At 42.6% G+C, this 14824-nt stretch overlaps 2 protein-coding genes across 5 annotated transcripts in view; both read right to left on the reverse strand.

Annotated features, from left to right (window-relative positions):
• tmem25 (transmembrane protein 25) overlaps positions 1-6771 on the reverse strand; it is a 10676-nt gene extending 3905 nt beyond the window's left edge. Inside the window, exons 1-6 of one of the 3 annotated variants that reach the window (XM_011483082.4) lie at positions 6560-6771; positions 5539-5651; positions 2891-3235; positions 2510-2800; positions 118-249; positions 2-35 (exon numbers count right to left, since the gene is read on the reverse strand). In XM_011483082.4, coding sequence (XP_011481384.1) covers positions 2-35; positions 118-249; positions 2510-2800; positions 2891-3235; positions 5539-5617 — 881 coding nt within the window. In that variant the 5' untranslated portion in view covers positions 5618-5651; positions 6560-6771. Of the gene's footprint in view, position 1; positions 36-117; positions 250-2509; positions 2801-2890; positions 3236-5538; positions 5655-6452 lie in introns of all 3 variants that reach the window. The other 2 variants (XM_011483081.4, XM_078929346.1) reach the window with 2 other exon arrangements.
• Positions 6772-8889: 2118 nt separating this feature from the next.
• Positions 8890-14824, reverse strand: part of sik3 (SIK family kinase 3) — a 44959-nt gene continuing 39024 nt past the window's right edge. For both annotated transcript variants that reach the window (XM_011483079.4, XM_011483077.4), the window contains 4 exons: positions 14585-14739; positions 12840-12969; positions 12630-12756; positions 8890-11300 (listed from right to left, as the gene is read on the reverse strand). In XM_011483079.4, coding sequence (XP_011481381.2) covers positions 12635-12756; positions 12840-12969; positions 14585-14739 — 407 coding nt within the window. In that variant the 3' untranslated portion in view covers positions 8890-11300; positions 12630-12634. The remainder of the gene's footprint in view (positions 11301-12629; positions 12757-12839; positions 12970-14584; positions 14740-14824) is intronic.

The following is a 14824-nucleotide window of genomic DNA, read 5'->3' on the forward strand; positions in this document are numbered from 1 at the left end:
CCTTTTGGTTGTCATTACAATCTCAACTGGCTCATCTGAAAAACAATAGATAAAGTGAAGTATTCAGTCTGGCACTTGGGCAGCTCTCTTGATGCCACAGGGGCCTCTTGGTCTCACCGAAGGACTTGCTCTTGTTTTTTTGCATGAGGCAGAGAACTATCAGGCTTAGGATGAGGAGGGCCATGAAGGCCATGGCCCCTCCGGTCACTATTCCCAACATGGGCACCTCCACACGGGACTGCAGGAACTCTGAATCAGATGAGGAGAAGCAGGTGAATGAGCTTCCATTTTAGGAAAACACTTTGACATCAGACACTTAAGGTTTGTGGTGTGACGATCAATTGAATCGATTTCTATTCCTACCATCTAACCAGATCGATCTGTCTGAGGGAAGTTGTTCATCCAATGGACTATTAAAATATTTGTTTAGAAATGAGACAAATCGATTACCGATCTTGGAAAATACTACTATAACGTGAATATCACCATTCACAGCAGACAACACACACGTGATGTCATTAACACGGATCCGTCCATCATTCCAGTCCAATGTGTGGACAGACTTTGAATAAAGTCATGTGACCATCCAGTGTCTAGAATGTTCTAAGAATGTTCTCTTTGGATTCTTTGGATGTGGAAAAACAACAGTGGTGAACTTTAGGAAACTAACATATGAATGGATTTGACATTCATTCTAGTTTACTTGTTTGTTTGGACACAGATTTCATTTCCACTTGATGATCTGGAAGAAATCCAAGAATCTGGAAAACTTCACTGTTCAGTAGCAGGAATTTCTGTCTGGAAGTTTGGATGAAGAGGATCTGGATCCACTTTAGGTCAGAGAATAGGGTCATTCATGATGAACAAATATCAACTATAAATCATATTGGCAACCACAGCTTATGATATGAATCATGTTGTTGTTCAAATGAATGGTTACAGCAGCACTAATAGCACTAAAGGTCCACCAATAGAATCTGTTATTGACACAAAAAGAGAATCAAGTCTTCAAGTCATGTCCAGAATCTGCAAATGTTTGAACTGGATTATTGTAACATTGTAAAAAAATAAATAGTTATGTAAATCTTAATAGGGGTGGGATTATATACATTTGCTTTCTGCCTCTCCCTTTGAGACAGAATAACGTCTCTTCAAATATGACTCTTTCAGATTGACAGTCATCATAGTATAGTTGAAAACCTCCTTAGAAATATTTTCAACACTTTTCTAGTAAATGTGCGACAAAAGAAAACACTAGGAGGCAAGCATAAAAATACAGTCAAAAGCTCACTTTGAGGTCATAATGAAGATGATAAAGGGCGTATACTTATATACCACTTTTCTACCTACAAGGCCCAAAGCGCTTTACAGTCACACACATAATCACACACACTTCCACGGCTTCGCTGCTGAACACTGGCGCCCACCAGAGGCAAGGTGGGGTTCAGTGTCTTGCCCAAGGACACTTTGACTCATGGGTGTGCAGGGCGGAAATTGAACCTGCAATCTTACGATCATGGGTCGACCGCCCTACCGATGCACCACGGCCGCCCACAATTGAATTGCAAAACTAACAACCGCACAACACACACTACACAGCAAAACACTTGACACTGTAAACAAAATGGTTCATAAGCCCCCCCCCCCCCCCCCCCACCCCCACTTGTCACTTGGTTGTATCAGAATGGAGCTTGTGGCCAAACGTTGTAGCTTTTACGTCATACCTACACGCTTTTTCAAGTGCCATTTTTTTCCTCTGCTCCTGATTCACAAAGATTTGAATAAATAAATACTCACAAATGAAACTATGTAACCCTTGTGCTATCCTAGGCACTTTAACATTGGGAGTTGGGTCATCTAGACCCACTAGACAGTGCTCTGAACCTTTTTTCTTCAATGATTTGTGATCTTCACTGGTGTCCATGGATTACATGAAATCTTTCCACCTTTATCCACCTTTGTCATGGTAGGGAGAACACCTCAATGGAAGGGGGGGGGTCATCTAAGATAGCACAAGGGTTAAGCTTGTTTTTCTCCATCTATGTCCTCCATCACCAGAAAAATGCTACAAGAACATGTTTAAAAACTCCAACAACACCATTTTTATTGGAGTGGGTCTTTAATTCAGAGTATACCATGAGAACTGGGTTTAATCAAGTAAAAAAAAAACTAACTTGCATGTATTAAGTTATATTTGAGATTTTTGGACAAAATTGAGATCCAGGAAAAACCAAAAGGTTTCTGGTGCTATTCTGTTTTGTCTTGTTTTTTTGTTCCAAAAGTTCTGTAACCAAATGATGGCAAAATTAGAACAAGCTAAAAAAATGAATAAATAAAAAATTAAAAGGTAAAGGGAAAAGATTTTATAGGAGTGACCTTTTAGGAAGAGGAAATGCAGAAAGGTGATGCCTCTGTGCGTTTTCTGTCGGGGCTGCAGTACCTTTTCCATTCACTAGAGGTCAGGGCTTCACGCAGACCTTTTTAGCATGTGTTCTCAGGGACTGCTGACCTGCCAGAGTGAGGTTGCTCTGCACTGCTCCCACGCTGTTGCTGGCGTTCAGTGAGATGTTCCCTGACAGGCTGCTGAGTCTGACCCTCAAAGTGTGGTTGTTCAGCCAGGGGTACCTCTGTGAGTCCAGCGTGAGCAAGTCTGAGGTGTTGGCCACAGGCTGGCCCAGCTGGTCCACAAAGGAGATGGTGGCTGACGGGTTGGACCGAACCAAGGCAAAGAGGACCAGGGAAAGGCCCGGGTCTGAGGTTTCAGTGAAGTGAGCGTTCACCCTGAGGATCTCCGGCTGGACTGGAAAACAAAAGAGGAGCAGACTCGTTCAGTCGGATGGAAACAAGGCCGCTCAGCTGACCGGTGCAGTGATGGTTCACACAGACTCACACTGGACGTTGAGTGTGATGGTTGCATTGTAGCTTTGTCCTGTGCTGGGATTTAAAGCCACACATACCAGCTCCCTGTCCCACTTTCTGGCCTGCAGAGAGAAGGTGCTGTTGTGATTGGTCCCCGGTCGTGTGACCTTAGAGTCTTTCTTGGATGTTGCAGTCAGACGACCACGGTTTGATGATGGCTCTTTCTGCTGCACCCCGTTCAGGTACCAGGTCAGCAGCGGGGGGGCGCGGGGGTCCCAGCTGTCTGTCTGGCAGTTGAACTTGAGCGTCATATTTTCCTGCAGCGTCACGGCCGCCTGATGCTGGCCGTTGATTTTTAGAACGGAGTCAGCTGCACCTGTGAGTGCAAAAACATCTGAAAGTGAGCGCGAGCATCCACGGCACAATATGGTGGTTGTAACATATTCAGAGAGGAAACAGTTTCACGCCACCACTACGGGAAAATATGATAGTTACACTGGAAAAAATGGCCTTCTCCAAACATTCCCTCAGCAAAAAGTAGTCTATTTAGTTGTACTACAAGTACACTTATATGCTAAGAGTGAGACAGTATACCTGACTTTCATGTACTATCTATATATTGTAAACTTAAAAATGTTCCAATTTAGTCTAAAGGATTGAGTTAGTACGCTTCCTATACGACACATACATGGTCTACAGGAGACCTCCTATACTCATACTTAAGAATACATGATAAAATAAACTTCAAGTTACTCCTTTTTGCTAAGAGAAGTTGAAAAATGTTATGTTTAAATAAAAGTTTTGTTACATACTGGGAAAAATATCCTTCTCAAAACAAGTTAAAAATATAGAATAGAAGAGGTTTGTCCTGTGATAAAGTAAAACAATCTGCCAATAGAACTAGAAGACTTCCTCTGGGTAAGATTCTTAAAATAAGTTGTGATGTCCTGCTCCTTTAAGGCTAGATTTAATCTGGAAGTGAACTGTAAGCACTCATATGTAGGTATTTTATAATGCTCAGATAAATGGAAATATTATGTCTTAAAATACATGTGCATTGTTTTTATGATTTATAACCTTGGCCCCCCGTGTCATGCAGTCATTTATTAATATCAGCACCAGCCGAGGAGCCCCAAAGTGCTGTCCACAGGGCAAACAGACGTAAAAGAATAAAAGTCATGGAACCATTCAACTGAGAGATTAAAAGCAGCACAACAACAGAGCGAGGCTGACGCTAACGCGCTGAGAGTGTGACCTCTCTGATCGCCGTGTGCGACTGTTTTACATCGACAATACTGCATTTCATAACCGCAGGTCACTTTGCTGACCTCTTGGCCAGGTCACCCATGCAGAAGAGATCTTGACCTCAAAAGTTCTTACCTGGTTAAATAAAGATAAATGATAGACCAAATAAAATAGGACTAGAATTACACATTTTAAGATATGGTTGTTCAAATTATATGTAAATCATGAGACAAAAAAACTAGTTTAATTAGATATTTTACTTAAAAAAAGGTGTTTTCGAGATGAATTGTCCCAAAGCAGGTCATCACAGAACAGCTAAGGGAGTTTTGTCTTAAATCAGTGGGAGAAGATTTTTAAACATGAAACTAGACAAAAATACTTGATGATATTTTGTGTTTTTGCAGTGCTTTCCAACGTTTGTCCAGCTGTTTTTAAATGTATTTGTACTCAGCTGTGAGTCCAATAAAACCTTTCAGTTTCCCCAAATCAAGCGAGTCTGTTTCTTCACAAATAAACCTCTGTCTGCTCAAAAAAAGACATGTAAAGTAAAAAAAACTGTTTCATTGAGTTTTTGTTTTTAAGATCCAAAATCTCAACAAGATATTCACAGTCTGTGGTTATGTGGTTAAATTATGAAATCTTACTTAAAAGTTAGAAGTAAGTTAATTGTGTCTTATAATTAGACAAAAATTGTGAGTTTTTGTGTTCTTCTTAAAGTACCACCAACCCTCTTGTTTGGGACTTTTTGTTTCACAGCTTAATGATAAACTTTCTGACTTTAAGCTCATATAACCTCAGATGATGGAAACACATTAAATATTAAAGTGTATCTAATGCTTTAGTGGAGAAAAAAAAGTTGTAATACAAAAGAAGAGTGGAGAAAAGGACAGTAAGTACACTTTGCAGGAGTCCATTAAACAAAATATTCACGTTTAGAATATAAATCTGAACATTATGATTTAGGAAATCTTGGATAGAATTAAAAATGATGTTTTTCCTTTTCTCCTCTCAGATTATGTGATGCTTTGCAATTTGTGTTAAATGCATTTTGGGTCATTTGGGAATTTGTGTAGCTTTGGAAAAATGCATATTGTGTGGGTGTTTAATGGGTGCTTTCATGAAAGGAATCCAAAAAAATGGAAAATCAAAATGTACCAGCTTTGCTGTGTTTGATTTCTGTTCTTGTGTCAAAATAAAACACTTGGATTTCTAGCAGAGAACGAAATGTTCTTGAGGATCCAGAGGTGTAAAACCACAAGCAGCTTTGAAACTGGTCTTTTTTTATTTTTTCCTCAATCAAAACTTTTCTGAAAACTTCTCTAATTTAAAGAAAAACCTAAAATGTGAAAACTGGGATTTGGTGAGTACGATTTAGTTTCAAGCTAAATCCAAACTGTAGCGATGAATCCTGAATCCCAGCTGAGTTTCTCTTACCTGTCCAGGACAGAGCCAGCGTGTTAAAGAACACAACGGCAGAGCCAGACGTCCACGACCCCGGAGAAGCTGTCCTCATCGTGGCTGAAGCCCCCGCAGTCACAGCAGTCTACCTACTTAGACAACAGATCCTTCGTTCATCACGCGTGAAATCATTTTTCACATCACAGATTAAATATGGAAATAAACGTAGCCATGGAGAACCCAAGAACAATTCTCTTTTGGGCTTTTAAAGTAACATTTTTCTGTTTAGGCAGTAAAAATAAACAGTAGCAAAATAACAGAAATCAAATCCAATCCAAGCCAATCAAATGAAATTGAATCGAATTTAAGTAAATGAAATTAACTTAAATCAATTCAAATCAAAGCAAATGAAAGCAAATCAAACTGAATTAAATCAAGTTAAAGGAAATTAACAGCAGCCAACTCTGTGGATTCTCTGAGACATTTGCTTCATGAAGCAGTTTGTCACTTTTCTAAAAGGAGGCTTTCTGGCTTTGCAGCAGAGTGTGGCTTTAACTGAACAAAAGTGAAATTGGAATAATGGACTGAATCAAAGTGTCTGACTGCGTCCAGCTGGGACAGAAACAAAGATTGGAATCTTCATGGATCAGGACCTCAGCCTTCAATCATTCATTGTGAGGCTGGATTTCAACTGCAGCCCTGACTTCACAAACACAACACGCTTAGATCAATGTGCACACACATGCAGAAAAAGGAGACGAGGAGCCAGCATCTAGTGCCTCTGGTTTGTGTGTGGAAACACAGGCTGGAACTGAACCAACAACATGGGAGAAATCCTCTATTTGTTCCGTTTGGGGAAGTCCAAACTAAAAGATCCGATCCGATGCAGCTGAGCGAGGAGAGCTAACAGCCCTCTCTCTCCACTCTGCCTCCTCTGTGCCAGCACTTACAGGAAAGCTGATGTAGTGTGAATCCACACACACACACAGATGTTGGAGGCTTCATGCAGATGTGGGAGCTCGAAAACGCCTTCAGCGGGACGGATGCCCTGCTTTACCTCAGCCCTTCCTGTGGATGTGGTTGAGATTCAGCGTGATGGAGCTCCATGGCAGCAGACGGAGGGCGATGAGAGGCAGCCTTCCCTGACTCACTCATTCTCCCATCTGTGCACACACACACATACTGCAGGATAAGGCAACCTCCAGCAGCAGCTTTTGGTGACTGGCACAGGCTGGCTGACGCAGGCAGCCGGAGTGCTGCCACGGAGGAAAAGAGTGGGAGGGGAGGAGGGAAAATGGGACAACATGAAATGAGAGGAGCAGAGGATGGAAAGGGCTGGAAAAGAAGGAAACCAGCTGGTGCTGGATAAGGGAGAGGATGAAGATAGCTGGGATAGTCATAAAAACAGTCTTTATTTGGGCTTTGATGGGCGGTCCATTCAGGGCGAATTTGACTGCCATCTGCCCTGCAGCAGGCAGCAGACACAGAGGAAGGATCACCGTCTCTGAACTCGACTGGCTCAGCCTGAGGAGCCTCTGCAGTGCAGCTGCACAGACCAGAGCAGCAGCTTGCAGAACAAAACAGCCACAGAGGATCCCAGGATGAAAGAGGAAGTCCTGCACAATGAGTTATATCACTAGAGGAGACACGTGGTTCCTCATGGGAGGAGAGCGCCGCCATCTTGGTGAGGTCAAGTCACTGCTGCAGTGCATGCATGTAAACACATTTTGTGCATAATACCAGTTTATTGTGTGGGTTTCAATAGCCAAAATCAGAGAAATGAGTCCAGGAAAGAGGAAGGCATAACATTTCACAGGTAAGTATTAAAAATTTTCTTTTACTGCTGCAGGGGCTTCATTAATAGAACACGTGTTGACATGCATGATGCTGCAGGGCTATTATCAACACGCTGCATGATGTAAGTGTAATTTGCTGTCGACATAAATGTACATTTTATTTTGCTAAACCTGTATACAGCATACTAGGCTAGTTTGCTTGAAACCCGACACCATAGCATCTGTGTTACACAAATTGATCACTAACATGAATCAGTATAAATCTATTGTTTTTCTTTGTTGTTGTTGTTGTTGTTTTTTTAGGGTAAATCTATTGTTGACTTATTATTTATTAGCATTATTATTTATTGACTTAGTATTTATTTAATGTTATTATTTATTATTATTTTTACTTACTATTGATTTATTATCTATTATTATTATTGACTTATTGTTGGGTTTTTCTAAATAATTTAAATTACATGTCAAAGAGGTCTAAAACATCTAAATGTTTAGAAATTATTTTTAAAAATTATTTGTAAAAAGTCCTGCAACTATGCATTTTTCATTACATTTGTATTTGGTGATCATATACCCACAGTTTAACATTTTGTGTCAAAAAAGGAGTATTTTGTGGTTTAAAATCAGCATTTTGTGGTCACAAATTAGCATTTTTTTTGCCCACAATTCAACATTCTCTGTTCACATATTTGTAGTTTCTTTTGTATTCACACATTAGTATTTTGTGGTAACAAATTAGCATTTTACGCCTACAATTAAGAATTTTGTGCCCAGAAAATAGCATTTTGTGGTCACAATTTAGTATTTTGTAATCACAAATTAGCATTTTTTTGTCCTCAGTTTATCATTGTGTTTTTGTAAATTAGTTTGTAAATGTTTGCATGTTGTGATCAAAAATTATTATTTATTTATTTAAAATCAAACCACATTCAGATGTGAAGCTACTGCTATGATACAGCAGTATCAGACTCCAAACTGCCGGAATGAACCCGACAACTAACTCTTCTAGAACAGTGATGCCCGTTATGACCCCGCCCAAGTCATCTGTGATCAATCAGGACGTTCAAAGCTGTGTTTTTGTAGGTCACCCAACGCCATTGTGGTCGTTTTACCACATGGCAGCACTCTCTCAAGGTCAAAGGTCAAGCAAACTCATTTTTGCAGGTCAGAACTACATCTATCAAGTATTTTGTTAGAAGATTAGTTGGAATTTTGAAATACAACTTGTGAGGTCACATGTTGCCAGCAGACAGCTCCACTCGTATAGTTCATAGATCAAAAACCACGTGCACATCAAATCTGTGCCTGACGTGGTTCTGTGCGTTTTACATTTCATTTGTCTAAAACAAAAAGAGGAAACTACAAGCGATGACTCCACAGCACCACCCAATGTCAAATCTCCCCAATGTCATTTCCTCAACTAAAACTCAAATGTTTCTGAAATTCCGTCTCTTTCAAAACGCAGAGAATTTTTGATGAATCAGCAGTTTCAAAAGTCGAAAAATAAACATGCCTACGACATTTTTAGGGGATAATTTTAAGCATTGTGTGGAAAACACTAAATATGAAGCAAATAAGACAAAGAAGTAACTTCCTTTTAAATTATTTCTTTATTTATATATATATTTATTTATTCATCTCAGTTTGGTTGCTATTTTTTAATCATTGTTGTTGCACTTTAGTATTTTTGTACTCAACAAAAAATAACATGAAAACAAAAAACGTTCAAATAAAAAACAACAACTGATAAAGGAAATAAATGTATGAAACACAGTCGCAGCAGAGAACTGGCTCGCTGATGGAGGGAGGGATGTGGGGGAGGGAGGGGCAGAGAGAGGGGCATCAACGGGAATGGCTCCATTTCTTCTGCTTGGTGCAGTCCCTCCATCTGCCCCCCCCACATGCGGAGCTGCTGCCGTTGCAGAGCCTTTAAGGGGACAGGAAACGGGGCACGCCCATCTGGCCACGGGACAGGAAACGGGGCACGCCCTCCTTCCCAGCCGCATTCCTCCCTCTTCCAGATGCCTGTCAGTTTTGTGTAAACAATGAGCAAAAGCAAAGGAAAGATCCGAACGAGGAGAGGAGGAAAGCTGCAAGGAGCACCGACTTCTTCCTTCTGGGACTCTGTAACTCCACAGGAGGCGTGTCCTCCGATGGCGCCTGGCTGAGTCCGAGCAGAGGCCAACCAGAGCTGCTGTGAGGAAAGCGTGAGCGCGGGACGCCATCCAAAGATCTCAAAAGAGGCCCAGCGCGTAGGTGGAGGGGCATTCTTTGCAGCGCTCCATCCACGGCCAAACACTGATTCCACATCCAGGAGTGCGGCAGAACGTCAGGAATAAAAACACCGTGGTCCTCCTCCCAGCTCAGCAGAGAGCGCCATTCTCAGCTGGACGCACCTCTCTGCTTGTAACCTCGTGTTCCCTTTTGAAGAGTCCAGCTAATATATCTGCTCCGAACGTCCAGGCCTCAAGGTTCAACGAAACAAAAAAACAATTGTAGCAAATTTGGCTTTGGAGAAGGGGGCGTGTCCGTAAGGTGCCAACCGATGCGGATGCGGCAGAGGAGGATCGGAGAAGACAGCAGACGTGTCCGTCTCCACGCTCATGTTGAGGATGATATGTAAGCTATTGTACAAGTTATTCCCTTGTTTGTTGGTCTTTTCTTCTTCTTTTCATGTTTTAGAGCGTCGAGTCTGTGTAGCACCCTAACTAACCCAGCCGGAGCCCAAAGCCTGACCCTGTATAGCCTGCCACAACTACCCCGGCAACAGAAGACAGGCTCAACATCAACAAGAATGACAGTCACAACATCCAATCAAATGATACCTTAAAAAGCAACACAAAAGAATTACTTTCCTCTTATTCAAGTGTCTCGATATGATAATCTTAAAGTAATAACAATCGTTTTTTCGACAGAGGGAGAGCAACGCCTCTCTTCCCTTCGTCCTCTTTTGGCTAGACATTGTAAGATAAAAAAAACAAACTAGAAACAAACGTTTTAAAGACATTCAAAAATACAAACAATACCAATTAAAAACATCTGAAAACAGTAACTGACCAAAAAAAGGAAAAACTGTAATAGCGTTCTATACATGGCATTACTGTACAAGGAAAGGAAGAAATGTCTGGTAAAACTACCCACAATGCATTACACTGTCACATGGAGGGAGGATGGAAGAAGCAGGGAAGGGGGGCTGACAGAGAGCAGGGGGAGCTGGCGGGGTGAGCGCTGGAACGGAAAGTGCAGAATTGTCGGCGTCCTCCTTCCGTTTTCGTTCATCAGATCTGCTGCGAGCGGAAACCGTCACCAGGAGAAAAGTGACCACGGGAATGTCTACAATGACATCAACAGCACGGGGGCAATTGTTCCTAGATGAATGCAGATACCTTTCAAACAGAAAGTGCTCCGTCTTTGGACAGAGACGTTTGGGACGTCCAGGTGGGGCCGCACCCAAACCCCCCCCCGGGTCTGACTGAAGGAGCCAGTCTGTTTGTTTCTCCATCCCCTCAAGCTTCATGGGAATACTTCGGGTTAGGGGCAGGTGACAACATGACTGACCGGAGGCACATCTTCAAAATTTGCCCACATTGGGGTGGAGGGGGGTGTGCTTAGGTCAAGGCTGGGGGTGTGTGATGGGCCAGATTTGGGAGGGACAGAGGTCTGGGGGTTGTGCTGGGAGAAGAGAAACCCCCCTTGACCTCAACAGGATGCATATATGCAGAAAATGCTGGCACTTTGACCTTTCAACCCCAAGGCCTCACCTGTGACCCCCCACCCCACACTCCCACCCAGACAAAACCCCCTTTGGATGAAAACACCGCCCCACACTGCCCTCACTCTCACACAGAATGCCCCTGAAGTGGCAGATGGGGATAGACAGATGGACACAGACAGCCCCCGCATGGCGTGGGCAGACAACGGTGATTTGGGGTGATGCTGCTCAACTCAAGTCAACACAACTCAGGGTGGCTGATATGGACCCCCGCACAGGATGCTGCCCCCCTACAGAAAGACACAGAGAAGACGGTGTTAATTCAACAAAGGCTGTGTCTGAATTCCCTCACTAATCACTATGAAGTGTGTTCACCAGTGTGTAGTTCTGTCTGAAGCTACAATTCCAACATCCAGAGCCCTAGACATTTCCCAGAAGTCTCTGCAAAAAACCAGGGTGCATCGACGCTCACTCGTCGATGCACCCTCGTCGATGCACTATATCGACGAATATAGACCACAATGCATTGCGACGGAACTATTTCTGCCAATAAATGTATTTAGATGTATTTTTTAAATAAACCATCAACGTTTTTATCTTCAGAACACAGTGGACTCATAAATCGTTACAAAACGCTCATATCAATAAGATTTTAACTTCAATGACGTCATATCTGCCGTTTATAAAAAAATGTAAAAAAGTGTTGAGCATGGTGTCTGAATTGCTTTTAAGATTCAGGTACTACATAGTGCCGCACTATAGTTTTTTAGTAGTTAAGGGTTAAAGCGGGAATTCAGACACAACCACAAAAAAGACAGTAAACAAGAAAAATAGTGCAACTTCCTGTTAGGCAAAGATTTTCAAAATAAATGATGTTCAGAGCCAAATTCTGCTTTTGAAAACAGAGTTTCCCTGACAAAAAGGGAACTAACAAGATCATTTAGAGATGTGACACTATCTGCTGGATAACACAGCCCAAAATGTCCTTCCTTTGCATGTTTTCTCATTATTTTGTAGTTTTGTGTAGTTCACTATCTAATGTGTAAATGTAACTACGTTTAATAAGCATCTGCTCACCTGAGCTCAGGATGGAGGAAAAGAGCTTGTTTCATTTTGCTAATATGACTTATTTTTTAATCATCAATGCCCCCGCCCGACCCGATTCGTAACCCATCTCCACCCGTCCTGAGCAAGACGCGCATCCCATGAAGCTGCAGCCTCAGTCAACTTCGAACGGTACGTGTGTATTTGTTGTATGTCTGATCTTGTTCAGGTTGTACTGGAACATATATTGTATGTCAGTGTAAAAGCTGCACATATGACAATAAAATGATTCTGATTCTAATAGTTTTATTTGCTACTTTTAAGCCACTTTGTCATTACAGTTTTTTTAGTCACCTTTTACTGCCTTTGTTAATCATGTTACAGTTTTTTTAAACAAAGAAAACTACAGATAGACTGTGGCCAGTTTAGAAGACAGAAGCACGTCTTAAAGCCCCTTTCCAATGAAAAAGGGCTTTTTGGCGTTTTAAACCGGCTCTTGTAGCGTTTTTCTCATGATGGAGGACATACTGAAAGAGGATTTGTTTGGACCCCCTGTTTGGAGTGGGGGTGTTCACCTGTGCTAGACTCCAGCCTGCTCCATGCTGTACTGCAGGTCGGGGGGCTTGTAGCTCAGGAGCATGTCACTGGTACAGGAGGAGGGGTAGCAGGCCGTCGGGTGTAGCTCCCCTTCAACATCACACACTGTATGAGAAGAAACACTGAGATGGAGACAAAGAAAAAAGCCGAAAACCGATTGGCTGGCTGCTGGCAGGCGTCACGCAGACCTGACTCCTCCCGCTGGTGCAGCTGCTGGCTTCCCGTCAGCGACGTCTGGCTGAGGATGTCGGACATGCGGGCGGAGCTCAGAGCCTTTCCGGCCAGGAGGCTCATGCCAGACATGGGCTCCACCTGATCCTGGGGGGGGGGGGGGGGGGGGGTCCACAAACCAAAGATTTCATTGGGAAGCTCAGACAACCTGTGACATAGTTTCTGCAGAGCAGCAGGGGTTCATTAGAAGTTCACGTCTGAGGTCTGGGCGGGACCACTGGCATGGGGAAAGCCTACCCCCCCTCTTCCACTGTCCGATGCTGAGAGGTCTCTGTTTACAAGCTCTCGCACTAGCTTACAGTCCCTCACACCCCCAAGCTAACAAAAATGGTGATCAGATCCATCAATGCGTCCAGTTCTGATCCAGATTCCAGTTCAGACCAGGAAAACAGAGACGTTCATGGATGTGTGTCTGCAGGTGGATGATCAGAATGAAGCAGAGCAGGAAGCAGATTTTCTGTCACAAATAAACATTTTCAAACAAGTTTTTTTTCTTCCTCTGCTCTCGATTCACGGTGATTAGAATAAAGACATATTCAGAACTGTTATTTTGAGCTTGAGTTTCTTCAAGTTTGTCCTCCATTTTAGAACAATAATGTTAAACATGGTAAAAACCCCATTTTCATTGAAGTGAGTCTTTAAGACCAGTGGTGGAAAAGCTCTTCCTTATGTCTTTACCCCAATGATGTTTCAAATCTGTCTTTACTGTCCCTTCCACCCACACCGACCAACTGCTGCTCCCGTTGAAGATGAAATGGTGTTTGAACATGTTCTTGTAGCATTTTCTCATGATGGAGGGCACGTAGAAGGTAAATTAGGATCATAACTGCACTTCTGACTAGTTCTTTATTCAGATTGTTGTAAAATGCAGTTTTAAATAGCTTATAGGTGTGATGTAGAAGCTACAACGACCAGCCACCGTCTCTGCTTTGCTCCATTCTGATCATCTGTCAGACAAACAGATCCGTGAACGTCTGTGTTTTCCTGATCTGAGCTGGAATCTGGATCAGAACTGGATGACTCCAATACTGATCACCATTTTTGCTGCACCGCTAATGTTAGGTTGAGGTGTGAGGGGCTGTAAGCTAGTGGGAGAGAATGTAAACAAAGGGATGATGGGAAATGAGTAGAGGCTTGGTTACATGGCAACTGCCCCGCCCACAACTCAGAGGTGAGTTTCTAATGAAGTCCTGCTGCTCTGCAGAAACTATGTCCTAGAAAACGACAGTTTGGCATTTTGATTGAGGCTGAAACGGCATCATGACGCAGGTTGATGATGGAACAATAGGTTTTTAGCACATGTATATTCCTTATTCTTTCCTCAGGTAGCTGTTATTTCATGTCTTTTTTCCTGAAAATCTGCTGGAAACACTTTATGTCTTGAGGTCTGCAGATGATTTACTGAGAAAACCTTCATCTTGACCAGAGAGGCTTTGATCATCTTTAATCTTTAAATGATTTGCCAACATTTCATTCTCATCTGCTGTTTTTCTCTTTGCTGTGTGATCACAGCCTCTTCAGCAGATAAACTAACAGCAACTCGTCTGCTGAGTCTTATTTTCTCTGATGACTCTACAAAGTGATGGAGATACACGGGGGGGTAGCTAAATACATTTTTGTAAGATGATTGATGCATGATGCTCTCTCTGTTGGCATGAATGGGGATGGGTTTGCATAAGTCGGTCAAATGCTTTTCGCTCACATAGGCGTCATCACAGGTCTGGATGGTGTGGTGGCGTTGCAGCTGTCCTCTGGATCTATAGGCGTCCCCCTGGGGGCCTCGTGGATAGCCCACGCCGTTGTGATCAGGCACTTCCATGGCCTGTGCTGGAGGCCGGCACTCCACATGCTCGGGTTCTGAAACACAAGACATCAGCTCTGAGAAGAAAAATAATAAATATGTCCTTTTCAGCAGAAAATGTGCTTTGGTTGTCATGGAAAC

The sequence above is a fragment of the Oryzias latipes genome, chromosome 13, assembly GCF_053564925.1.
Source record: "Oryzias latipes strain Hd-rR chromosome 13, Olatipes_Hd-rR_3.1".
In the NCBI taxonomy this organism is placed as follows: domain Eukaryota; kingdom Metazoa; phylum Chordata; class Actinopteri; order Beloniformes; family Adrianichthyidae; genus Oryzias; species Oryzias latipes.